A 26,666-nucleotide genomic window follows, 5' to 3' on the forward strand; every position below is an offset into this window, starting at 1 on the left:
TGCGACCTGCTCCCTGCTCCCACTTTGCTCTGAGAGACAGGAACGGCCTCTCTGATGGGTCTGAGGTGGTTTGTAACCAACACAATGAGTCAAAATTGGCAGGAATGCCCGTTTCAGCCTCAGGAGGAGTTGTGGGGTCCCTGCTGCCAGCCCAGGTGCGTGACGGAGCTCCGGAGGCTGCCGGGCAGAGCCGGGCTGCTCCTGGCCTGCTGGGCACCAGCTGGGAGACGCAGCTGCAGCGCTGCCGAAGAGGTGCTGGCAGCACCGCTGGCCGGGCCCGTGGGTGGCAGCGGGGCTGGCGGGAGCAGCTGCGCAGGGACCCCCCGAGCCCGGTTTGGCTGCAGAGTCGTGGCTCTGGCCCCCGGCAGCCGCCCTGGAGAGAGGGCGCTGGAGGTGGCAGAGCTGCCGGTGCTGCAGCGCGGTGTCGCAGGCGGCAGCTCCGCCGGGCGGGGCCGGCGTTGCCCGCAGCTCCGAACCGACACTGGCCTCTAGCGGCAGCGGCACCGGCAGCGCCACCGGCAGCGGCAGCGGTGCGGGCGGCGGTGCGGGCAGCGGTGCGGGAAGTGGCAGCGGTGCGGGAAGTGGCAGCGGTGCGGGAAGTGGCAGCGGTGCGGGCCGCCCACCAGTCTGTCTGCGGTGACACACCTTGCGATGGGTGACACCAGTTCCCACCAGAGATGACAACCAATACGGCGATAATCCAGCCACTTCCCAAGAGCAGCGTCTGTCTCAGTGTGCACCAAAGTTAAACCCGTGTCCTGTGCCCGGCGGGGCCAACTGCATGGAGTGCTTTAGAGCACTGCTTTCCCCTCCACACCCCAACTTATTTATTAGGGGATTTTTTTTGCATTAATTTAAAAATGAGTTTAACTTTGCCTCAAATATTATTTTGCAACCTAATTGAAAAGTAATGTGTGCGTGTCTTCTAATTACTTTGAAGAACCTAATAAGAAGCTCCTTAAAGTGATGGAGGACTAAAAGCTAGAGGGTTTTGATAAATTTAACATTAGCTTAACATTTCCACTGGGATTTGAAAATACCAGACTTGTAAGGATATTTACTTGAGCTAAGCAACGCAATTTGTCCTTCTTCAAAGGCTGTTGCTCTGCCCAGCTGACTGCGGGGAGGGCTGCGGTGGTGCTGGGGCAGCGCAGCCGTGTGGCGCCCGGCTGAACGGGGCACAGCTTGGGGAAAGGAGGCCAAACCTGCCAGGCTGGCTCTGGCGCGCTGGCCTAGAGGGACATCCCACTGGGGTCAGCACAGCGCTGGGGGTGCAAAGTGGCACATGAATTCTGTTGACATGACCCTGAGGAGGCACTGCCTCTCCAGCTGACACGGCAAAGCACCGCCCTGCTTCTGACCAGTGGGCAGCTGGCACAGAGGCACTAATGCCTTTCAGATGTGTTGGGGCCCAACAAGACTGGGACTCCAGAGTTGCCAGTAACAAGTACTTACATCAGTAATCAATGTTATTTGATTTAAATGAAGCTGTTGGATTATGGGTGCAGCAGCTGCGGGTGCTGAGTTGGGAAATTATGTTCTTAAAGATTAAAAAAGCAAGGGTTTAGGGCTAAAACATCACTTTTGAGGAGCAGCTTTTAGTGTGATTTGAAGCTTCTTGTGTCTTTGGAGGCTCGGGTGGGATGCAGCCGGTGGGCGGGCGCCCCTCACCCACGCAGCCCCCCCGAGCGCGCTTCGGTTGTCCTGGGGGGAGCGGGCACTGCACGGGGCTTTACATAACGGGGCTGGGCAATGTGACCCCCCCGCACCTGCCCGGCCCGGTCCCCCGGTGCCGGAGGAGGCGGGAGCGCGCAGGAGCCCGCGCAGCCGCCCCAGCCCCCGCGGGGACGGTGACCACGCTCCGGCGCTGCAGGACCGGGGCTTCCCCGGCGGGGCTCCCCCTTTCCGGCGCCCCGCCCGCCCTGCGGCAGCGCTCCGGGCCGGCATGGCCTCGGGCAAGGCGGCGGGGGAGCGGCGCTGGGAGCTGGTGCGCTGGTGAGTGCGGGGGGCAGCGCAGGGGCCGGCAGCTCCGGGCTGGGGGGTCCCGGCGGGCGACGGGAGGGGTTCAGTTTGCAAGGGGGTCCCGGCTTTAGTGTGGGGGGTGCTCCTAGCCCGGGAGAGTGCCGGCTGCTAAGCCAGGTGAACTGGGGAATCCCGGCCGGGGAGGGCTCCGGTGGGGTTGGGGGGGACAGGATGTAGCGCCGGCACCCTGGGGTCCCCCGGGGCAGCCCAAGGGTCGCAGTGTGGTCCTGGGTACGGAGCTGTGGTGGGTCCCAGAGGGGCGGCCGCTCCAGCCGGGGGGGACGGGCCAGGTCCCCGGACAGGGAGAGGGCAGCTCGGGGCTGCAGCTGCTGCAGGGGCATCTCTGGTGTTTGCGGTCCAGTAGAAGAGTTGGATCCCAAAACAGGAATCCAGTTCTGGGAAATGGCCCTGCCCTGCGCGGGAGAAGCGTGGGGAGCAGCAGCGCCCTGGTCCCGGGCACGCCTGGGTCCTCTACGGGCGGCGGGAAGTCTCTGGGGCACGCACGGGATGCTTGGGGGACACCTTGGCTGTTGTGGTGGGGGTGGAGGGGTGCTGAGGCTGCTCTGGGCTTGGTGCGTGGGGACCTGCTTCTTCCTGCTGGGACCGGGCGATCACAGTGGCCGGAGCAGCTGGGCCGACATTGCAAACAAGCTTCCTCTGTGTTTTTTGATTTTTAATTGTGTGGTTTGTGACGTCCAAAGCTTGTGACTTTTGAGCAGGGCGCTGTAGCGATGCCAGGCTGTGACTGGGGTGACTTCGGTCACAGCGTGGTGCTGCTGATGTAAGCGCTGGAGCGAGCCCAGGGCTCATCCTGCACCCCAGAGCTGGACTGGGGCTCCCAGCAAACCTGGAGGAACGCAGTGGAAATTGTCGGAGGATTACTCTGCGCTTGTTAAGCTTTTTCTTTCTTTATCCTAGGACACTATTTCTCTTGCACACTTAGACCCGAACTGTTACAATGGCTACTTGGCTGTTCCGCCATCCCCCCCCCCCCCACCTCCCCGCCCCGTCTCGCTCCCCGCCCCCTTCCTTCCCAAAAGGCGTCCTGCCTTGCCTGCCGCTACTTTGTGCGATCTTACCGTATGCACGAGCCGCAGGGGAGCGCTGGGACTGTCATGTGCTTGGTTGGTTGTACTAAGAAAATCGGCGGGTCAGTCTGTACCGGTGACACTCGAAGAACCTCCTGGCTTCCCCTTGGCTGGGAGCAGCAGCTCCCGACTCCCACGCTGCCCCTGGCCCCGGCAGGACCTCCAGCCCTGGGCTGGGTGAGTTGGGGCCGCAGCATCCGCAGGCGGGGAGAGGCTGCGAGCCCCCCCAGCCCTGCCTGGGCTTTCATGGCTGCCGCAGCTGTGTGTGCGTGTGTCTCCAACCAGCACTACAGGGGCTTTAAATAATTAATTGCTTGTTGATGAAATTTCATGTTCAGAGGAGGGTGTGTGAAGTGCAGCTGGTTGTTGGGATGAAAACAGGCAGCAGAATTGGGTTCTAAAATATGGGAACAACCGCGGTTACTGACATTTTGCTCATGTAAGAGAGAACCTGTACTTCTCTAATTAAAATAATAAACACCAATTCATCACTTGAATACTATTTAATAAGCCTCAACATCTAGCCTGACATTCAAAACAATATTAGAAAGCACTGGCTCCCAGACCAGACTAATGCCTGACGCCGGGGCTGGTCGGGAGCTGTGGGAGTGGATGATGCCTCAGGGTGGTGGTGCTGAGCTGGGGGTGCTGTGCTTCTGCCTCCTGGGGTTTCACAGTGAAACATCCCATTTGGAGGTGTTTGCTCTTTGCTGTGCCTGGGGGTTACGGGTGCTCATGGCCTGGGGCGTCCCGTGTCCTCTGCAAGGCTTTGCACTGCAGCTGCCCGTGCTGGGTGATGGGCACCTCTGCCCCGGTGGCAGTGGTGGTGGGGACACCATCCCGTCCCCTGGGCACACCCTGGAAGGGATGCCCTGTCCCAGCTGTGGCTTTGTGTCCATGGGAGCATCTGCTGATGGGGACAGTTGGGGCTGTGATGTTTTGGTCCTACCACCGAAGAGCGGCCGGTGGTGCTGAGCCAGCTGCTCTGCTCTCCGCGTCCTGCCGCTCCCTCACCGCAATCCTGCGCTAATAAATATTTCAGTCTTTCTTGCTGTTATTTTTAGGTACGTGCGAGAAGGCCGCTTTCGGATCGAGGAGAGGACGCTGACGGCTTTCCAGTGGCTGTACTCGCCCCAGCAGCACCGCATCGTCAGCCGGGCGGACCTGGGCTCGCCCAGCAGGTACGGGGGGGCTGGTGGGTGCAGGACTGGGGTCCATTGGGAGTGCTGCTGTGTCCCTGCTGTGCTGCTGACAGCCCACTGTGCCATGAGCCCTCGTGGCTTTGAGGTGGGTCTCCTGAGCCTCAGCCTGTCTTTGGAGCCCTGTGAATATCTCAGCAGCTTGGCTTTCACATTAAAGTAAGGTTCCAGATGCAGGGGTTACAGCCGGGAGCTGCAAACGTCACACAAGTACCCTCAGGTTTACAGCAGCGGAAAGGACAAATCACTGACTGCTGCCTCAAACTTCTGTTTTAAAAGCCTCATGCTTTTTGTCAAGCACGCAATCTTTTGGGGACCCGCTTTAAGCACGTAGCACACTTGAGGCTTACTTAGAAAATAAATTGGGAGCCTCGGGCTGCGTATCTCCCAATCGCAAGTGATCTCTGGAAAGTATTTGTTCTGATCTCCCGATTTCACTTGGTGCTTAAACTCTCCCCTTCACAGCTCGCTGAGAACACGTCTGGGAGCCGTGTCCTGGGCATGTGCCGCGGCTCTCGCGGCTGATGCATATGCATCGCTGTCAGTTCGGATCCCAGTGTCTGATGATAAAACGCCGTTAACATAAAAGCCTTGCGGGCCTCAAGACACATATAGCGCTGTGTCTGTTTTCCTGCCTGTTAAGAGCACTGGAACACCCCGAGTCCCTGGGTGGCTGCACTGCTAAAAGCTTTTCCCTCTTTATTTCAGCAGCAGTTTTGCTCTGAGAGCCCTTAAAGCCCTGAAGTATTTATTTCCCTGGAATTGTCTGTGCCAGAATAACAGTGGGAGGGAGGGGGGTATGTGGAACTTTAACGTGTGTAATGCCATTTATAATTAATGTTAAATACCATTGGGTTTAATTCCACTGGATTCATTTGATTTCCTGGTGGGCTGGGGAGTTACCTGGAGAAGTCTGGTGGAGCGTGTGGGACATCGGTGAGCACGGCGAGCTGAGCACTCGCTGCTTTTTCTTTGCATAAAGGTGGTGACACAACTGAGGAAGAGGAGGGCTGATCTGCCTGGGGTTAATGTAACAGGTGTAGTTTATTATTTGCGCACATTAATGTACTCATCGGTCCCACTTGAGCAGCACTTACAGAACGATGAGAGCACAGGGCCTGTTTCCTATGGCTCTTTGCCCAACTGAGTGGCTTTAGCCCTGGACCTCCCCCCAGTGCTGTGTTTGGGAGCAGTTAAACGGGTTTGGGGGCTACCGAAAAAGGGACTTGCATTGGTTTCACTGGATCTCTTTAGGAAGCAGCGGGACCCGAGTGATGTGGCTTGTGAGGAGCACGCTGAGCTCTGTGGCGCAGGCTGATCCTTGGGGCTCTGCTGGGTGGCAGCAGCGTGGGGCTGGGGGGTGACCTGTGGGCTAGAAAGGATGGGGCCTGTCAGCGGGAATGGAAATCCCACCTTTGCTCTCAGGGGGTCCACATTTTGTCCCTGGAAGCTCTTGTTTTGCCCGGTCCAGACTGTGTCCATCTCTAGTTTGGCTGTAGCACACGAAGGGGCTCACATGCCAGGCTAAAGTCACCTTTCAAAGCTGAATGCGAAGGGAGTAGCTCCATTTCTAGTTATTTTTTCACAAAACAGCCCTTTCACTCTAAAAGCCCTGGTCGGGTTTAACAGGCGAGAACCTCAGCTTTCGCTGGCGGCTCCTACTCCAGCAGTGCCACCGCAGCCCCCGCTGTGAGCGGCCCTTGCCCAGGACCCCGGCACGTCCCCAGCCCCAAGGGACCGGGTCCCGATTTCTGGCCGCCACGTCACCCGCGCAGCGCTCGCTGCCGTCCCCGCGCGGGGTGCAGCGGGGGCGGCTCTGCCCCGCAGCCCCCCCGCGACCGCCGCCCGGCTCGGAGCCTGCGCGGGGATGCGATCGCTGCGGGGCGGGGAGCGCGCTGCTCCGCACCCCCGCGGCCGCGGCTGCTGCACCGGGAGCGGCGCAAGCACAGGTAAGGGGCTTTTGGGTCTTGCTAAATCTAGCGCACGTACATAGCGGTATTTACAGCGCGTGTGGGGACCAGAATATAAATATCCAGGGTAATCCTTCAACAGAAGAGATTTAAGTCCGTATTTGTCCTTGTTTTTACCCTGTATGGGCTTGTCTGAATGCAAATGTAAGGCAGAGCAGAGAGATCTATTGTTGAAATGCTTTGCCATTCTCAGCTTCTCGGTTTGCATTTAAATCTGCGCTAAATACTTCAGGCACGGGGGCTTTGTGTGGGGGGCTCGGGGACGGAAGCTGGGATCTGTGCCCCGGTGTGACTGCGGTGATTGCCAGCACTTAACTTGGATAATGACAATTCAAAGGAGGCAACTTCAAAAGGCTTTTCAGCGATCTGCTCCCCGGCCCTGGGGGGTTCTGGCGTCGGTGCCCCCTCGGGTGGCTGCGGGTCGCGGTTCTGCCTCCCCAGGCGCCTCGTTGCTGAGGAGCCCCAGATTTCTTGCGTTTGACAGAAGCAGGGCACAGAAAGGGATGGGTTTGAGCCCCGTGATGCACCCGGCACCCTGTTTGCTGGGGTGGCCCTGCTCCCCTCTCTCTTTGAGCAAGACCACAGCTTATCTCTGCCGGAGAAGCAGCGTCATGTCTGCTCCTGAGGAGAGCAGAGCGTTTCCCTTTATCCCGCTCATCCCCACCGGTGAACCCGCCGTGCGAGCGTGCCACCTGCATCCCTGCTGTGTGCGGGACGCAAGACGGATCCTGCCGCGTCCTGCTTTATTTCCTCATCTTCTGCATACTCCAGGCTTCGCTGTTTTATTTAAGACTGCTTGTTGTTTTAGTAGCACAAGGGACATAATGTCTGTCCACATGGCGCGATTTATTGAAGGTTGGAAACACGCCAAGGAGTCTAAATTCAGATGCAACAAGAAGCGTGATTCCAGGCAGCATGCTCCCTTTCTGCACACACCAGGTTTAACAGATATTTCATGCTCCCTCTGCTGCTGGTTCCTCCCAAAGGGCAGCTCACAATAACCATAGCAGCAAACCTGCCTTTTTAATTTGCTGGTATTTGTTTTAGCATCCTTCCTTCCTCTTCATCCCTGAGCGTGTTTGTATGGTAGCGGGTTCTGGGGGCTGCTGGGAGAGTCCCTCTGCTGCCTGTTGTGTACCTGAAGTCAGATGCTCGATTGTCATTAGTGGCTGCTGTGGAAACAGGAACAGGACTTCAGTAGCAACAGTAGGAAGAGACATTTTTTCCAGGAGCTAAAAACAGCTCCTTCTCCCCAGATCTCTTTCCAATTTTGTGGGGGCAGATGAATCCCTGCTTAGAGTTAACATCTGCCTCCAAGTTGGATGCCAAACCAGAAAGAACTGTTTCTCAATTCTGATTTGAATCTAGCCCAGCTCTTTCAAAAACCTCTCAAAATGGTGGAAAAATACAGGTGATACTGGCAAGATGTAGCAGGGTTTTGAAAAGCTTGAGTCCAAATCCTGCATGTCTTGTTCGCAGTGTTTAGATGGAGCCATGTACAAGTTTGGCCTTGAATCTGAGCCCTGACTGCCGCCTAAATCTAATCCTGCGCCAGCACGTGTTGGCGCTGGGCAGCGACTGGTTCCCATCTGCTGCTGGGGCTGCGAGGGCTGAGGGCAGATGCTGGTCCAGCTCCCGCTTCTGCAGGCACCGTCTCCTGTGGTGTCTTCCTAAGCATGCTGAGTGTCAGTTAGGTTTCTGTTTTTCCTTCTGTTATTAGGAAACTGATCCAGAAACTGTTTGTATTAAAGATGAGAAACTTCCTAATTCCCAGCCAAAGCATGTTCAGGTTCACCCATGCTTTCCTTCCTTCTCCACGTTTCGCCAGCCCCGTTTTTCAGTTTGAGCAGATCTTTTTCTGTCTCACCACAGTTTCTCCACAGGCTGCAGATGCATCCCACCCGTGTTTGCTGTGTGATCTGGGCCAAATGCTCTCGGGTTCCGCTGGTCCAGCTCCGTGCCAGCCTGCCCGGCCGGAGCATCCTCCCCAGTGCTGACCCTGCATGGGAAGGGCTGTGGCTGGGAGAGGGGGGCAAACAGGCACACAAACGTCTGCTTGAACAGGCTCTTCCTAAGGACACAGCCTCCCCTCGCCAGCAAGACAGAGCTCCGGAATGGGTGGACCTGACAAAACAGGCAGCTCTGTACGTTAAATTCCTACTGGGCTGAGAAGAATTAATGAGCCTGGGAGCCTGCGTGATGACTTTCACTGCGATCAGACCAGCTCCGTGTCCCTCTGCGGTACAGAGCTGGGTCGTGTGATGCTGGGGAAACCAGTTGCTCACGTGTGTCAGGCTGGGTGCCCAGAGAGCGCATGCGTGTCCAAAACACAAATGCTGGTGATGTTTTTGGTGCTGCAGGGCGCTCAGGAAAGCCGGTTACCCCGGGAGGCCTGAAGGCAGCAGCCGGGGCCCCGATGGGTTGTGCCGAGCTCCCCGGTGCTCCGTGCAATGAGTCTGGGAGGGATGGGGAGTCGCTTGCTACGCGTGGCAGGAGTGGGGGATTTGCTTCTGAACCTACAGCCTGGATGGGCCTTTCTCACCCTCCCTCTGCACTGCCTGGAAACAACGCAATCAATGCTGCAAAGAAAAGACAAATTAGCATCGACAGACTTCAGACCTAGAAATACTTCAACACATTGATTTCTGCTGGTGTTACCGTCCTGAAGCAGCCCAGGCTTTGCAGTTTGGCCTCACCTTCCCGCACAGGGGTCCTGCGAGCGCTGCAGCCTGTGCCAGGCTGGGCACAGCTCTGCTCCCACCCGCGCCGGCGTTCCCGGGAGAGCGGCTCTGAACGGCCCTTGCTGTGGTCCCAAACCTGGCTGGGTTAGTTCGCCTGTTTCTGCAGGTCCTTGAGCTGCTGCCTGGCTTATGGATGGGTCTGACCTTAGAGAGCAAGCTGGGTTTTGTGGGAAGCTGCTCTTTAAGGCATTGAGTTACACACTTCTTTTTACTTCAGCAGTGCCGTGAAGGGGAGAAAATACTGTTAAAAATATTCCGTGCACTGAGTCAGAGCTAATTCGGACACTGCTTTCCTTTGCTTTGTACGTTGAGGCTGGTAATATGCACAGCGTGTTCTTCCTGCCAGGACAAAATCTAATATTTCTGGGTGCCCACAACCTTCCTCAGAATCATAATAGCAAGATGAATACCGTCAGCTGCCGCATGCAATATTAAAGCACTAATGATGCAATCAGTCTCTCTTAGCCTCAGAAACAAAGGAAAGAATTACGCTGTCCTTCCTGGGCATAATTCTGCTCCGTGGCGTGGGCTCTGGCTGCCGGGAGATGGCCCGGTGCCCGGCCAGGCCCTCCTGTGCCCGTACCGGCTGCTGGGGTGCGGTGCAGCAGCCGAGGCTCGGGTACCTCTCCTGTGCACTGCGCCCTGGGAGCTGCAGATGCTCCAGGGGAGTTTGGGTTTATTAATGGGCTCGTTAGCAGCGTGGCTGCTGCCTCCGCTGCTGCTCCCACAACGGGAGCCCCCGGCTCCGGCAGGTGCCCTGAGAACTGTTAATTTTGTCTGGTGCAGATGGTGCCAAGGAGACATCCTCCCCCGGGCCCTTGTTCCTTCGTTTTCACTGGTCAGCTGTGACTTGGCTGTGCCGGCTCTGAAGGGAGGAGGGTTTATTTTCCCTTTTGTTTCTGAGCCCAACTGTGCAAAATACCTTGAGGGGAAGAGGGGAAGTGAGAAAATGTCATTGCAGACAAACTCTTTCTGGATGTGCTCCCGTGCGGGTGAGGTGGTGCTGAGCAGAGGGAGGCTGGTGGCCTCTGGGAGTTGCAGTTGAGCCCGTGGTGTGTGTTTAACCTGTTCAAATGCGGTTTGTCACCTGTATCTGGTGGGGAGCAGGGAGAGCTCTGCTTCGGCTCCCCCAGCCACGGGTGTCCCGGGCGCTGGTCCCACGGGCCGGTGGGGACAATGTCCCTATGGCTGAGCAAGGTCCTGCCCTGCTGGGCTCCGAAATCCCGGGGGGGTGTGAATCTGTGCGGATCGCAGTAGAGCTGGGCAGAAATCAACTGGTACGAGTGTCAGAAAGACGTGACCTGGGGGCAGATGAAGTGAGAGGATAGCGTCACCCTGCTGCTGGTGCAGAGCTTTGACACGGAGCACGCAGGCCAGAAGCAAATGTTCTCAAAGCAGATGTCTGCTCCAAATATTTCATGGTACCTAAATGATGGCTTTGAAGCCTGCAGCATTTGGGGTTTTTTTTTTTAAATAATGTCCTTAGGAGCTCTAAACTGCAAAGCATTTCCATCATTTCGTGCCTTTAAGGAGAGAGATGGCTGTGGGCCGAAAAGTAGGAGTAGAAATAGCTGGATTTCAATCCAAGTTTTTTCCCTGGAATTGAGCGATTTCTCTCTCCAGCCCCGCGTCCTCCCCTCCTTCTTTCACACATCAGACAGAATCCAGATGTCTCTCTGTTTGAAGCTGCTGGGTGCTGGGATGGGAGTCTGACCCCTGCGAGTGCCGCACGCTGGACCAAGCGCCGCCGGGGCCGCAGCAGGGGGTGTTTGCTGTGTGCACCGGGTGATGCTTCAGGTCACCGGAGCGGGAGGTGAGTGCTCGAGCAGCCAGACCGGTGGGACGGTGGCAGCAGGAGGCTTCCAGCTGATGCAGGGATGGCTGCCGTGGGACTCGGTCGCTGATGTAAGCTCATACCAGCTAGAGGTCAGCATTTCCATTTAGATGGATTGCTGCAGCCCGGCTGTTAAAGGACCGCGGGGTTTTCGCTGTGGTCGGGCTGCAGATGAAAGGTTTGGTGTCGTGGAGCTGCTGGGGGACTGGAGGAGAGGAAACCTGCGTGTGGCAGCTGCTCGGGCTGGGATGAGGTGCCTCGCGGGGGATCTGTTTGTCATGATGGGATTTTTGGTGATTGAGTTTTAATGCTTTTAGCACGATGTCCTATGAAACACACTGACAGGTCAGTCGGAGGATCCCCTGCCACAGAGCCAGCCATGGGGACACTTGGGGACAGCCGGGGGCAGAGCCACCCCAGCAGGGACACCTCAGCATTGCCACTGGTGACATCTGCACCGGTTGCGGTGGCTGGGCAGATGGGGTGGACGCGGCCCGTGGCATGGTGCTGGTGCGCGGCGCTGTGCCCATGGCTCAGCGCGCTGCCCAGGCAGCCCTGCCTGTGGCTCCCACCACTCGCAGAAATACGATATCTGCAGCGCGAGGTTGTGAAAAGCCTCGGGCCACGAAAAAAGGAAATGACTTTTCTGGTGTTTTGTGTGCGTGTGCATGCGCCTCTGCGCTGGGCGCTGAGCAGGAAGGGCCGGGTCCCCCGCACAGCGCGGGCAGGAAGCACCCACCGCGCTGTCCTCGGCACGGCTGGCACGCGGTGCTGCCGGCTCCGTCACCGCGGCCCCCATGGCCGGAGCGCAGCATCGAGCCACCGCCATGTTCCAGAGAAAGCGCAGCGTCTCCTTCGGCGGCTATGGCTGGTGGGTGCCTTTCCTCTCCTCCCTGTCCCCCTCGCTGCTGGCAGCGCAGCGCTGTGCCCGGAGCTTTTCTGCCCTCCACGGCTCACAGGAGGAATCACCACAGTGCCGAGCCCTGGTGACCCCTCGTGAGCCCCGTGGGTGCTGAGTGCTGAGGCACCTCCTGGGGCTCCTGGTGGGCTCCCATGGCCATGTCCCCTGTGAGAGCACCTTGTGGCTCTGCGCCGGCTCCTTTCGTTGCTGAGGACCTGCCACCCGCTCTCCCTCCACCCAGGCACTGATGCTCACGGCCGCCTTCGGCCCCTTGTGGCATGTGCGGTGAGGTCCCGCCTGGTTCATGGCAGGTTCCCGTGCCCATCGGTGCCTCCCTGAGTCACCCCTGCCCCGTCTGTCCTCGGCAGAGCGCCGCGGTGCCGCCGGCACCCTGGGCTCAGCGGGGCTGTTTGCTGCTGCTGTCCCTGCCCTCCCAGACGTGTCCGTCTGTAGGGGAACTGTCTAAGCAAGTGGCACTGTTCTCCCTCTGCCCTTCCTCTGCTTTCCCTCACTCTAAGGTATTTTATGCCCATTCTGAGTCCGTGCTGTGTGATCGTGATCAGCCCGTGGGAACTGATGGCCAAATCGGCAATTCTGTACTGATTTTGGCTGTTTGGCACGGGGGCAGAGGGGTCCCTGTGCTGTCCCCTCGCTGTGTGGCTGGGGCTGGGCAACCAGGAGCGCTGGGCTTTGGGGAAGGGCTTGTGCCCGTGGGCTCGGAGCTGCTTGAAACCTGCTGGGGAAACGCTGAGTAACCGGGACAGGTGCGGGAGGGCAGCGAACTCATCAAGAGCTTCAGCAAAGTCTCCTGGGAACAGCAGCGCCTCCCTGATGCCGTGTGTTTTGTCTGAGCGGGATCTTTTTTCTTTTGTAAAAATGGGAAGGAAGCACCCTGATAAACTTCTGTACAAATAAGCTTTGTGAAATGTGGGCTCGTTTAGTGGCAGAGAGAGATGGCAGCTCTGGGGCAGCTGCCGTCGGGAGCGGTGGCTCCGGGTCCAAACCGCGCCAGGCACATCCCGGGAGCTGCGGATGGGGACAGGAGCGTGGGACAGGGCTGTCACCCGCCTGCCGGGGGCATTCGGGGCCACCTGGGCTTTGCTCAGTTGTTTTCCTTCTGCACTTCGGCCGTTGCAGGGTAAAGATAACCACGGGCCAGAGCGCTGCGCAGGAAAAGTGTGGTCTGCTGGCTGTTGGGAGGCTGCGCCGCCATCGCGGCCAGGGCGGGGTGTGGGCTGCGGGCTTCCCTGTGAATCTGTCAACACGGGGGTGTGCACAGGGAGAGAGACCGCGGCGTGGGGACCCCTGTTCTCTGTTCTGTGGGGGGAGCTCCCCGGCGGGGCTGCTGCTTGCTGGGCAAGTCACCCCTCGCAGTCGTGTGTCACCCAGGGACCAGCACACGGCCGGGAAAACGCTTCCCTGGGTGTTTACGGGAAAGGGAGGGACCTGCTGCAGCCCGGTACCTGCATCTGCATCTTGTCACAGCCACCCGGCCGCGGTGACACACACCCTTCCTGTGGGGACCGCGCGTGGGGCGCCAGGCACACCCCACCACCGCCCCTGCGCCTGCAGCCGCCGTTCCCAGCCCCGTGCTGGGGTGAACATCGGGTTTTGTTCCGTGTGCCCGCTGCACCTGCTGCCAGCACGGTCCCGCAGCACCCGCTTGTCCCGGGCGGCAGCTGTGGTGCTGCTGCTCTTGGACGCAGGGACACACGTGGGGGTGATGTGGAGGTGTGGGGTGTGCGCCCAGGAGCTGCCCCCTGCCCGCCCCCCTGCCCGGCCCCACGGCCCCGGTGACCGACGTGTGTGCCAGCTGCCCCCTGCCGGGCCCTGGGCACCCAGGAGCTGGTGGCGGGGCAGGGTGACCCCCAAAGCTGTGGGACAGGGCTCGGGAGCCCCAGGGCTGCAGGGAGAGGCCGATGGGCGTGGGCTGTTTCACTTCACCCCACCTCGGCAGCGGGTGCAGGGAGGGCCTGACGAAGCGGCTCTAAACTTAGTCATATCGCAGCTGCGGTTTCCCCTGCACGGGGTTTTCTTTCTTGTGTTTCGTTTGTTTGGTTTTTTGTTTTTGTTTTGTTTTGTTTTTTTTTCAAGTGCCTCTTTTTTAAATTTTCCCTTCAAGAGGCCAAATAACATCAACGGATTTTTCTTTCCTGCGGTTCCAGATGGAGCCGCTCGGTGCCACTCCGCGCGGGCAGGAGTTGCCACACCACCCTCTGTCCCTTTGGCTCGCTGGCATCTGCCACCGAGCCTGGCAACAGCAATTTACACCAGCGTGCTTTAATGTTCAGCGTGATTTAATGACCAACAGGGCCTGTGGACAGGCTTGTTAAGCATTAAGTGACAATAGCAGGTGCCCTGGGTCTATTTTAGGAGCAGCAGCGAGCGGGCGCTCGGGGGCGGAGCATGGAGCTGGTTTTGGGGCAATGCCTGGGACGGGGCTGCCGGGGCTTTGTGAGCGCGGTGTCGGTCTGAGGGACCAGGGACGGGAGATGGCGAGGGCAGGAGGTCGAGCTGGGGACACCCCAGCCGTGGAGAGCAGGGACACCCCGTGGGGGTTCCTGCCGTGTCTGCCCGGTGCCGGCTCCGCTGGTGGCACGGCGTGCCAGGGATCGCCCCGCCGCGTCGCCGTGGTACAGCCTGCTCCCGATGGAGAAGTTCAGCCCGGCAGCGTAAAGCTGCGAGTAGAGGGGAAACCGCATTTCTGCAGCCTCGCCGTGGCCTCTGTGATCACAGTGAGAAACAACTCTGTGTGTGGTTTGGGTTTTTTTTGGTATTTGGTTTATTTTTTGAGAGATGTAGCATTTATTCTGTGTGGCAGATAACAGAGCATTTGCAATGACTGCCAAAAGACATAATTTTGTATTTTGAGACATTGCTATGATTTGCATTAATTATATTGATATGAGTCGAACCATAATGATTCTGTGGAGGTTGGCACTTACTAGTGCTGCCAAATAAACAAGTGAAGCGACTGGGGCTCCTGGCCCCACAGCAGCCGGCCGGGCCGGGCGCGATGGGCAGCTCTGTGTTCCCTGTCCAGGGCTCTCGGCACGTTCGTGGGTGCTCGCGGTGGGTACGGGGTACGTAACGGGGTAAATCCCTGGCCGCTGCTGGGTGGGGACAGTCTTACTTGCTTCCAGGCTTAAGTTTGGGTTAGATTTTGGCGGGTTTTGTTTTCTGGGCAGGCCTTTCTGTAGTGATCATCGTGTCAGCCAGAGCAACGGCACCTCCGAAGGAGATGCTGGGGACAGCGCCCGTGTCGGGGGGACAGCGCCCGTGTCGGGGGGACAGCCCTCCCGCCTGCGCCTGAGTAACTCGCTCCTCTGCTTCCTCTCCAGGATCGACAAGACGATGCTCGCCAGCCTGAAGATCAAGTGAGTACCCACACTCCTCTCGTTCAGAGCGTTTCCCGTGAGACGCGCAGTGTGAGCGATGGCTCTGTGCGTGCTGGAGTCAGCTGGGCTGTCCCGGTCCCAGCTCCGGCAGCGGTGCTGGGCCACACTGAGCTGCTGGCTGTACATTCTGTGAAGCCTGGGGATTTTCGTTTTGAATCTTGCAGTCTGGAAAGGGGGTGGTGTCGGTGGGATGAGGGTGCCTGTGCTGTTCTGAGCTCCTGCTCCCATGCCGCGCAACCAGGGAACTGATCCCTTCCCTCCCGCCGTGGTGGATCCTCCCGTGTCCAGATCAGCTCCCCAGGTCACAGCTTTTCCGCTGCAAGCACACGTGCAGCTCTGGCACTACCAGTGCAACCGTGAGCTAATATAGAAATGTTCTGACCAAGCCTCCGCTGAGCTCAGGTAATGTGCGTGGGTGACGGCTCAGGCGCTCTCCCTCTATAATCATCACTTGTGCAAATTATTCATTAATGGAAAAGTATATAGAGAGCCTCGGGGGCACCTGAATGAACCTGCAAGTGCCTGCTGGAAACAGCACAACAGAGACGCTGCTGCTGAGCTCCTTGCTCAGGGTTTTGCTGAGCTAATGAGAAGTTTAAATCAACATTTACCACTTTTGGGAGGGGAGGGAAATCTCCATAGACTTTCCTTTTCCTGTGGAGCTGAGAAGGATTTCGCTGCTCCTTGTATGCTGCCGTACGCTGTGCCCTGATTTTGTCTCAGGTCCCACGCAGCAATCCTGTGGCAGAAATACCATTTAACCTCCTTTCCCCGCTGTACGGGGCAGTTAGTGCCGCTGCCGTGGGACCCGCTGCCGTGGGACACACTGCCATGGGACCCGGTGCTGTGGGACACACTGCCATGGGACCCGCTGCCGTGGGACACACTGCCATGGGACCCGGTGCTGTGGGACACACTGCCATGGGACCCGCTGCCGTGGGACCCGCTGCCGTGGGACCCGCTGCCGTGGGACACACTGCCATGGGACCCGCTGCTGTGGGACACACTGCCATGGGACCCGCTGCCGTGGGACCCGCTGCCGTGGGACACACTGCCATGGGACCCGGTGCTGTGGGACCCGGTGCTGTGGGACCCCATGGGACCCGGTGCTGTGGGTGTGCTGGGGCCAGGGTGAGGGTCTGGGGCTGCATTTCTCGCTCTCCCTCCTGCCCCGGCCCCAGGAGGGTTTTGCTCAGCGAGGTCGGTGAACATCCACTGGAGCAGTTCCATCCTCTCTATTAGCAGCTGAAGCTTTCTGCAGCCTCAAAACGCTTCTGCTTTGTGGACAGATTGCTTCATTAAATGGTTCTGTAATTGGGGCCCAGCCAGAGCCACATTAGATACTTGTAAAAGCTTTAAAAAAAAAGAAAGTTTGGTTTTCTAACACCCTCTTATTATTGCTTATTATTAGCCTTCTGGCTAAGACATCAGGCGTAGGCAATTTTCTTTGCCTGTATAACTTGTTAACAAAAAGACAAGCTGCTTTCTGCAAGCCAAAGAGCCCTTCATGAGCCTTGTGCACGCTGCAGACATCAATATTGACTTGCAGAAACCTGGCAGGGGAGGAGCAGTGCGTGGTGCTGGATGTGGCCCTGAGACTTTGGCTGCAGAGGGAGTCCCAGGCACGGGGAGGCTGCAGTAGCCCCCACTGGGGCGACCCTTCGCGCCCGGGGCAGGGGCTGTTTGCTGGGGTGGCAGCAAGTGCCCTGTCCCGGCGGGCTGTCTGTCCCGGCGGGCTGTCTGTCCCGGCGGGCTGTGTGTCCCGGCGGGCTGTGTGTCCTGGTGGTCTGTCTGTCCTGACGGGCTGTGTGTCCCGGCGGGCTGTGTGTCCCGGCGGGCTGTGTGTCCCAGCAGTCTGTGTGTCCCGGCGGGCTGTGTGTCCCGGCGGGCTGTGTGTCCCGGCGGGCTGTGTGTCCCAGCAGTCTGTGTGTCCCGGCGGGCTGTGTGTCCCGGCGGGCTGTGTGTCCCAGCAGTCTGTGTGTCCCGGCGGGCTGTGTGTCCCGGCGGGCTGTGTGTCCCGGCGGGCTGTGTGTCCCAGCAGTCTGTGTGTCCCGGCGGGCTGTGTGTCGCAGCAGTCTGTGTGTCCCGGCGGGCTGTGTGTCCCGGCGGGCTGTGTGTCCCGGCAGTCTGTGTGTCCCGGCGGGCTGTGTGTCCCGGCAGTCTGTCTGTCCCGGCGGGCTGTGTGTCCCAGCAGTCTGTGTGTCCCGGCGGGCTGTGTGTCCCGGCGGGCTGTGTGTCCCAGCAGTCTGTGTGTCCCGGCGGGCTGTGTGTCCCAGCAGTCTGTGTGTCCCGGCGGGCTGTGTGTCCCAGCAGTCTGTGTGTCCTGGCGGGCTGTGTGTCCCAGCAGTCTGTGTGTCCTGGTGGGCTCTGGGGGGGTGAGAGCAAATGCTGGGATCTTGCACAAAGCCGGTGTTTGGTGAGACCGAGCACGGCAGACCCAAGGCTGCGGGACGCTCCCCTGCGGCTGCTCTGTGATAAACTCACACATGCAGGTGGCACCAGAGGATCAAAGCACTTTTCCCTTTTCATTTTTAGTTTGGGTTTCATTAGTTCCTATGGTAACCGTGAGTGTGTCTGAGGGACTGGGAACCAGGGAGATTGAGTAGATGTTGCAGAGTGGGAGAGTCGCGGGGAGGCGATGGACGGGGAGCCCTGGCGTCGCGGCCGGGGGTCAGTGCTCCCCGTTAGTGACAGGTGCGCGGATGGTACGGGGAGCACTGCAGCGGACTGAGCATCCCTGGGCGGCTGCTGCTGCACGGCCGTGTTCTCTGCTCAGCCCCAACGTGCCCAGAAAGCTGCGGTGAGTTTGGGTCGGGCTCTGCACGGGGGCCGTGCCTGTGCCCTGCCTGGCGCCGGGGCTCCCCAGCGCGGAGCTGCTGTGCCAGGTGCCATCGCTCTGGGTTTAAACGTGCTGCTGCGATGGGCCGTCCCCGGCTCTCGAACCCGCTGCTCTGTGTTTAAACGTGCTGCTGCGATGGGCCGTCCCCGGCTCTCAAACCCGCTGCTCTGGGGCAGGGGAGGCCGAGTCTGGGGCTGCGTGGGTGGCTGTGGGCTGCTTGGGGCGCCGGGGCTGCACCTGGGGCCTCGCAAGGTGCCCAGAGGCAGCGCACAGGGATGCGAAGCTTGCGAGAGGGCTTGGGAATGCTCTGCTGGCTGTTTTTGGGGTGCATGTCCCCAGGGGGGTGGCAGGAGCCGGTGCTGGGGGCCCAGGTGCCGGGAGAGGGGCTGGGGCTGTGACAGGCAGTCATCTCTTGCTTTAGCCTTATAAAACAAAACCAGCAATGGAACGGTCACATCTCTATGAAACAGAGGAGCCTTGTACACCAGTTACTGCGAGACAGTGTGTGTACAGCTAAAACTCGCATGAAAGAGCATGTGATGCTCATCTGATGGTGGGAACGGTGGTGGAAGATAAAGGTGGGAAGAGAAGAGAGGAAAGATTTACTTGACCTTCGTAAAATGAGCTGCATCCCGTTTGAGACTCTTTAATATTTGATGGGCCAGAGCTGAGTTAATGGGACGATGTGGGAATGATTGAGCTCCTTGGCAGCAGCTGCAGGGACTGTTGCAGTAATCTCGGAGGTTTGTGCCGAGGTCCTGTGAAGACGAGGTCTGGAGAGCAGATTGTGTCTAAGTAAATTCTTTTGACTTTATTACCACCTTTTAAAATGGGTAGTTACATGCAAATGCATATTTTGTAGCTATACTTCAGCTGTAGTAGCACATGCGTTGCACTACAAAGAAAATGCTATCAAAAGCATGGCAGAGCAGCCGCTGGCAGCGTGTGGGGCAGGCGGGCAGGTTTCCCATGGGGTTTGATTTGTAAAGTTCCAATGGAAATGTAGCCTGTCCGCGACGGGCCGTGAGCCTGCTGCCCCCTCGCAGGTGTCGGTGGGTTCCCGCAGGTTTCCTGTGTCCCCCTGGCAGTGGGGAACAAAGGGCACCTGGAAGTGTTACCATCCCTGTAAAACCACAATTCACCTCGTTTAACAGCTCCCCTGTGAAGCTGCTGCTCTGCTCCCTCTCCTGGAGATCCATGTCACGCCGTGTGGGGAGGTGACAGCACATGACTTGACATGGCATCCCAGGCAGAACCAGTCCTGTGACAGTGGCAGCTCTTGTGCCCATGTCCCTGCGGTGGCTTGGCCACTGGCTGGAGTGACAAACCCCTCAGGAGCCGCGGAGGCTGCAGGCGAGTGGCCAGGGACGGTGACAGTCCCTGTTGCTGCCGCGGGCGCTGGCTGCCGCCGGCCCCGCTCGCCATCTGCTGCCCGAGCGCCGCCTCCTGCGGTTGGTGCCAGCACCGGGGAACCGCGGCTGCACAGATGGATATCAGCGCCGGCTTAACGCAGAGCCGAGGTGACAGCTCGGCCTGGCAGGACACTGACGGGGAGGAAGGCAAAGCCCCGGGGCTGTTGCTGCTGCTTGGTACCCGCTGTGCCAGCTGGGACGGCAGCACCGGCCCCAGCAGCTGCCGGCACGCAGTCCGTGGGGGAGAGGGACGGGTCGGGTGGTCGGTCTCTGCTCCCCAGCTCCCAGGGTGCCGGGGCGGGTACTGGACCGAGGGTCCCCGTGAGCAGCATCGCGCGGCTGCTCGCTGTGGGTTGTGTGACAGAACACCCTGCTGCAGGCGGTACTGCTGCGGCCAGGAGGTGACGAACGGGGACACACCGTGAGCAGAGGGTGGTGGCAGGGATGGGGGTGCAACCCAGCTGGGGTGCTCACCCGGCAGGGGGCACAACCAGCCCTGCCTCGGCTGGCCCTGGGGCTGCTGGGGGTTCACCCGATCCAGCCAGTCCCAACGTCTGCCCCGTATCTCGGGCGCGCAGGCGGAGCGCGTCCCTCTTCGTGGAAGGGCGGTTATCGCCCTGCAGACGCCCAGCCCCACGCGGCATCCTGGGCACGTTCCACAGCCCCCGGGACAGGGAGCTCCCGGGAGGACAAGGTGCTGTGCTGTGAGGACGGGGTGTTCCAGCCATTCCGCCTGGTGAGCCTTCTCTGCACCACGTTTCAGGGTGGGAACACGCACAGCTCCGCGATGCTCCTGCCCCGGAGGCGTCCCGCACTGTTTGCCTGGGCGCTTTCCTCTCCACGGCTTGCTGTGGATATTCGGGTTTATCTGGGGGTTTATTATGGCAGAAGCCCCAGCTACAGAGCGAGGCCGTGGGCTGGGACCTGGCAGTGCAAATGGCGCGTCCCGGTGACACTGGAGGAGCTGCGGCGGCGCGTTCTGCTCCCGTGCTGCCGGTCCCATATGTTAAAATGTTGTTGTTGCTGTCAGAACAGCCTTCGCATATTTAAAGCTAGATTATCCACAATTACATCTGCCCAGAGGACTTAGCAACCCCACGTGGGTCTATTTTTAGCTCTGTTTCAGAACTAACAAACTGGGCTGGTTTATATATCTCTCTTCTCCTCCCATATTTATAGCTTGTCAAAATAGGAGCCGTTTGCAGACAATCGGAAGGCAGCTGCTAGGGAGAATAGCAGCCTTCTAAAAGCAAATATTGTCGTGGCAGGGGGAGGGAGCCCTGATGCCTGGTGTGATGGAGGCACCACCTGCCAGCCGGTGCCTGCTCCCGAATATCGGGGTGCGCGGGAGGATGGGCTGTGAGCTGGGGTGTGCCGGGGGTTCGGAGGGGCTGTTTTTGTGCTTGGTTTGCAAACGGCATCAGCGCTGATCCCGAGGGGTACTCGAGAGCCCCACGTCTCCCCAGGGCTGGTGTGAACCCCCGGCTCGTCCCAGGCTCCCGCCCAGCAGAGCGTGTGGGGCCGTGACGTCCGTGGACGGGTCAGGGCTGCGTCAGGGGGTCTGCGAGAAGACCCAAAGGTCACTGCGTGCAGACACCGGGCTGTCTCCTTCCTCTCCAACGTCACGCCAAGGACAGCTGCTTCCTCCAACACGCAGTTTGGTGCTAATCCTCTTCAATTTGGAGGGCAGAGCTTGATGTTCTCTTCCCTGAGGTGACACGGGTTCTGTTGCTCAGTGACAGGGGGCCGATAACTGCCCGTCCCGCTGCACCGGGGGCCGGAGGGCGGACAGGGCTCCAACCAGGTCTGCACCGGAGCTCCCAAACCCTGTGCAGCGGTGTCAGCCCAGCGGTTCACCCGCACAGCGGTGTCAGCCCAGCGGTTCACCCGCACAGCACTGTCAGCCCAGCGGTTCACCCGCGCAGCGGTGTCAGCCCAGCGGTTCACCCGCGCAGCGGTGTCAGCCCAGCGGTTCACCCGCGCAGCGGTGTCAGCCCAGCGGTTCACCCGCGCAGCGGTGTCAGCCCAGCGGTTCACCCGCGCAGCGCTGTCAGCCCAGCGGTTCACCCGCGCAGCGCTGTCAGCCCAGCGGTTCACCCGCACAGCGGTGTCAGCCCAGCGGTTCACCCGCACAGCGGTGTCAGCCCAGCGGTTCACCCGCACAGCGCTGTCAGCCCAGCGGTTCACCCGCGCAGCGGTGTCAGCCCAGCGGTTCACCCGCGCAGCGGTGTCAGCCCAGCGGTTCACCCGCGCAGCGCTGTCAGCCCAGCGGTTCACCCGCGCAGCGGTGTCAGCCCAGCGGTTCACCCGCACAGCGGTGTCAGCCCAGCGGTTCACCCGCACAGCGGTGTCAGCCCAGCGGTTCACCCGCGCAGCGGTGTCAGCCCAGCGGTTCACCCGCGCAGCGCTGTCAGCCCAGCGGTTCACCCGCGCAGCGCTGTCAGCCCAGCGGTTCACCCGCGCAGCGGTGTCAGCCCAGCGGTTCACCCGCACAGCGGTGTCAGCCCAGCGGTTCACCCGCGCAGCGGTGTCAGCCCAGCGGTTCACCCGCGCAGCGGTGTCAGCCCAGCGGTTCACCCGCGCAGCGGTGTCAGCCCAGCGGTTCACCCGCGCAGCGGTGTCAGCCCAGCGGTTCACCCGCGCAGCGGTGTCAGCCCAGCGGTTCACCCGTGCAGTGGTGGCAGCCCAGCGGTTCGCCCGCGCTGGCACGTGGAGCTCCAGGACAGGAGGTTTGCTGCCAGGCAGGAGGGTGAGAATGGGATGGCAGGAGGACGGGATCGGAGCAGGGATCCGTGTCTGCTCCCTGAGCACCAGCGCCCAGGGAAAGACTGAGAAACAGGGTGTGAGTCGTGTCCTTTCATCTCGTTCCCCGCTGTTGAGGAGGGTGCACAGTGTGAGGTGGTTTAATGAGGAAGATGGCAGCTTTCAAGCTGATGACTGCATCATTTTCCATCTTTTTGATCTGGAAGAGGCAAGGAAAAAGCTGTAGAGCAATAGAAACCCATTTCTGCATGTGATTGACTTCAGCACATTCCCTGTTGTAGGGATGTGTCACTGAGATAATTCCTGTGTTTTAGCTCCGCAAATTATATGTCTTTACCCCTCACATCAAACACGGTGTCTGAGGGAGACGGGTGATGGAGATGGCGGCAGGTCCTGGGGCGCTGCTGGGTCGGGCTGTGCCCCCCGCACCGGGACGGTTCCTGCGTGAGCTGCCCCCCAGGTCCCCGCCGTCCGGTGCAGGGGGTCACTGGGTGCGCTGGGACAGCCAGGCAGGGCTGGCGCTCGCAGGGACGGCGCTGGAGCGCTGGCTTCCCGCAGCCGCTGGCTTTGGGACACGCCAGCATCGCCGGCCCCGTGTCCCTCCAGTGTCCCCTGCCCCGATAAAGCCTGTGAGGGGTGGCTGTCTCTAACAGCTCCTGAGCTGTCCCCAGCAGCCTGATCCTCCTGCCTGACCCACGTGCTCCGGCGTCCCACGCAGCGTCCTCGGGCAGGGGCAGCACTTGGCTGAGGTTGAAGTTTGGCCAATTCCTGAGCCGCCCAGCGGGATACTGGGGGCGTTTGATTAGAATAACGGGTCCAGGGACGGTGTTTGTTCTGCACGAGGAGCTGGGGAAGGGCCGAGGACTAAGGAGGGTGGCACTGGAAGCGTCAGGAGCGTGGCTGATGTTAGTTTGCTCTGCATCCTGAATCTGACTTTATTAGTGATGTTAATGATAAATGATGGCATTTAGTTCACTGATTTGCTAGTAAAATTCAAAGGATCTGCTCATGCTGTGAAGACTTATTTCCTCTGCTGATTTGATCTAATTTAATTGAATACCGAAATCTTGGAGCTCGTCTCTTCAGAAAGCCTGCGTTCACAGGGAAAAATACCCCAAATTATCAAGAATACAATTTCCATATAATTGTGCTGCTGTCACAGGCATGACTCCCTCGCACTGTGTTCAACCATCGGAAGCGACACAGTCGCTCCGGGGGGTGAATGGGGCAGGGCTGACGCTGCACCCGGGGTCCTGCCCCCGCTCCCGCCCGCAGCCCCGCTCCGCTCATCGCTGCCAGGGCCCCGCCACGCGCCGGGGAACCGGGGCCGAGCGCTGGGCTGGGCACCGAAACGCCGCCCTCTGATGGGAAGGTGCTCTCTGAGAGCTGCTCAGCAAAGCTGTGTCTCTCTAGAGGCTGCTGAAGGAGGAATGGTTCCAAAAATAAAATCAGGAGAACCTATAGATAGATGTATAGATGCATGTAGATAGGTATCTGTGTATATTCTCACATGAAGCAGATCCAGCTCTCTGAGCCCCCCGGGCTATCAGAGATGGCTTTATACAAACACGGAGCAGGGAACTGGGTGTTCTTGTCTGGCCCAGCGTGTTTGATGGGGAAAGTGTTGCAGCAGCAGCCCTGGATGAGCAGCTTTGGCCCCCAATTATTTTTAGGTTGTCTTTTCTGATCACTTGACCTACTGAAGTCTCTTCTCTCAAAGCCCCTGACCGCAGACGGGGTGCCCACGTGTCACCCACCACCTCCCAGCCCCTGCGGGTGCCGAATCCCCGGCGCCGGAGCCGGGGCTGCTCTGGTGCAGGCCGACCCTGGGCTGCCTTCTGCAGCCAGAGGTCGTTCGCTCCTAATGAGGTTTTGTTCTTTCAGTGCAGCTTTGATTGCTTTCCCCGCTCATTTCCTGGGAAGGCTGATAATTGTGCTGGGGAGATGAAGCTGTGCTCGGCCGAGGCGGGGAAAAGGTCGATGCTTGTGTGCTCTCGTGACGGGCTCTGGACGGGGACACTGGCTCCCTGTCGAGCCGGGCAGGTGAACTCCGTGCGCACACCGCTCCTGCAGCTCTGCGGAGGAGCCCCAGCAGCGGGCACGGGGAGCTGCCGGGGCTGGCACCGCCGCGCGGTGGGGAAGCTGTGCCGGCTGTGCCGGGCCGGCAGCCGGGGAGCTGGGTCTGCCCTGTGCCTCGCACGCACCCCCTTCCCATCAGCCCAGATTCACGGCGCTGGGGCTGCTGGGGCTGTATCGCACCGTCTCGCACTGTTTGAAGAGACAAAACTTGAAGTGCCGGTGTGGAGGAGCTGGCTTTGTGCTTTCTTGGTGTTTCGTCTACGTCTTTCTAACTGAAGTCATAAAATAAATCTCTAATCAGACTTCTTAGAGCTGGATGTAACAATTTAAAACTCTATTTCTCATGATGCTTCGCTTAAAACTGTATGCACTCTTATCCTCCTCCTGCAGCACCGTTTGAAACGCTGTAATCGCTTTCTCCCTGGTTTCCCAGCTCCTAAATCCTTTTCTTTGTACGCCAGGAAAATCGGAATGTGACTGCTCCTTTGCAGAGAACTGGTTGCTATTTCTGTCTTTCAGTCGTGCTGCTTCAGCTCCTTTTGTTCCTCTCTGGCTCCTGGTCCCTGGTGCTGGTGCAGCTGCCCCGTCCCAGCGCTCGCACCAGGCAGCACGGGCGGGAAGTGCTCGGGGGTCTCTGGGCGAGCATTGGGGGCGGTGGGGAAGGGACCGGGGGCGGTGGGGAAGGGTCCCTGGCAGAGCTCTCGGCTCCGCACCGGCCATGGCGGGGACGCGCTGCCCATGCCCAGCCCGGCCACGGCAGGTGCCCGGCATAGCTGGTGTATTTCTGGCTCTGTCCCTCGTGAGCCGGGGAACCAGAAATATCTCCTGGAACGGGAGGTGCGGGGGGTGTCGGGGATTTATCCTGCGCCATCTGACGAGGCTGTGGCTCGAGAATCCCTGAGTCACCGGAGCCGGGCTCGGCTGCACCCCATGCTCCGGTGCGAGCAGCGGGACCTTCGCGGCAGGGACCTGCCCCCGAGTGGCTCGGGAAGGGCGGTGGGCTGCTCCGAGCCCAGGGGTCACTTGATCTCACTGCAGCATTAGCATAAAAGCCAAAGTTATTCCATAAATATATGGCTTCTTAATAATATTAAGTGTCATTCGCTCACAGGAGGTTCAGTAATATCGGGGATGAAGGCTTGATCTTGTCACAATCTGGTATTTTCAGATCCTTCTTCCTTAGCAGAGTGTCCAGAAGAAAATGCCAAGTTTGGCATAAATGAGCCGGCCACCCAAGTGATTTATTAATCACGGCGTGTGATTGTCCTAACCTGCCGTGAGCTCTGTCCAGCCCCTCGGGACCCAGCTTCCTCATTAGCTGCAAAACTCTTCTCTCTGAACCAAAAACATCGGTGCATTTTTAAAGAGATATTTATTTCTTCATAAAGCAGGGGCAGCTGCTTCACTCCTCTCCTCCCCTTGGCATCCCCGGCGTCCCACCCCAGCCCGCCCTGGAGCCTTCATGAGACAGCAGAACGTAGAAATACAGAGCAGCTTTTCAAGCGTCCTCGGGAGCAGAGTCCCTATGGCCAGCACCCGAGCACCCAGACCCCCGGGACAGCCCCGGGAAGGTGTCCCCGCCGCCCGATGGAGCTGCCGTGTGCTGGGGGCAGGGGGCTCCGGCGTGTCCTCGCGGCCCGTGCTCCGCACCGGAGGGACGCAGGTCCTGGCACGGCTGCAGCCCGGGAACCCGGCTCCCAATCCTGCCCTTCCCAGCACCAGCCTCCTGCAGCCGCTCACCATTTATTGTCTTGCCCTTGTCCCATAAATCACACATCAGCTGCTACAGAGTCCAGAAGCAATTGATTACAGCGCAGCCTCGTTTGCCGTATTTGGGTGGAGAAGCAAATATGGCTGAGTGTGTCTGCTTAAAGTGATTCTCTATTTCCAAATACGAGAGAATTGAACATCTTTGAAGATCAATACAAAGCCACTTCAGCATAAAACAAGAGGAGATTAATACTTAACTTGTCTGGAAAAGGGGAAGAGAGACAGTGGAAAATGTCTCCAGAGAGAGACTCAATGAAATTTGAAGCTGCCTGTTTAATGTGAGAGGTAAAAGGTTTAAAATTAAAAACCCCTCCCCCTCCATTAGCTGGAAGCTAATGAGGTGCCGGAGAATTGGTATCATTTGGTGTGGAAATAGGCTCGAATTTCTCTTTTTTTTTCTCTTTTTCCTGTGCCTGAGAAGTTTGTCAGACTGGTGATCTCTGCTTGAAAGGAAGCAGCCAGGTGTTTTCTGCAAGGACAGAGAGGTTTGTTGGTCCAACAGAAGCTTGGCTACAAGGCTCCGCAGTGGGAGCTGAGCGCCCGCGATGGAGCAGCACCCTGGTTTAACACGGCTCTTGCCTCTTACCCACCCGCGTTCTCTCACCACCACGTGCAGTTTGCAATCGTCCGACGTTGTCCTGAAGAGGCAG

The 26,666-nt window shown here is 59.2% G+C and overlaps 1 protein-coding gene across 5 annotated transcripts in view; it reads left to right on the forward strand.

Moving 5' to 3' along the window:
• Positions 1-1,945: 1,945 nt before the first annotated feature.
• RAP1GAP2 (RAP1 GTPase activating protein 2) overlaps positions 1,946-26,666 on the forward strand; it is a 55,376-nt gene continuing 30,655 nt past the window's right edge. For 2 of the 5 annotated variants that reach the window (XM_065852934.2, XM_065852935.2), the window contains exons 1-2: positions 11,637-11,725; positions 15,097-15,132. In XM_065852934.2, coding sequence (XP_065709006.1) covers positions 11,652-11,725; positions 15,097-15,132 — 110 coding nt within the window. In that variant the 5' untranslated portion in view covers positions 11,637-11,651. Of the gene's footprint in view, positions 1,996-4,174; positions 4,292-6,176; positions 6,259-11,636; positions 11,726-15,096; positions 15,133-20,114; positions 20,141-26,666 lie in introns of those variants that run through there. The other 3 variants (XM_071816880.1, XM_065852936.2, XM_065852937.2) reach the window with 3 other exon arrangements.

The sequence above is a fragment of the Patagioenas fasciata genome, chromosome 19, assembly GCF_037038585.1.
Source record: "Patagioenas fasciata isolate bPatFas1 chromosome 19, bPatFas1.hap1, whole genome shotgun sequence".
NCBI lineage: Eukaryota > Metazoa > Chordata > Aves > Columbiformes > Columbidae > Patagioenas > Patagioenas fasciata.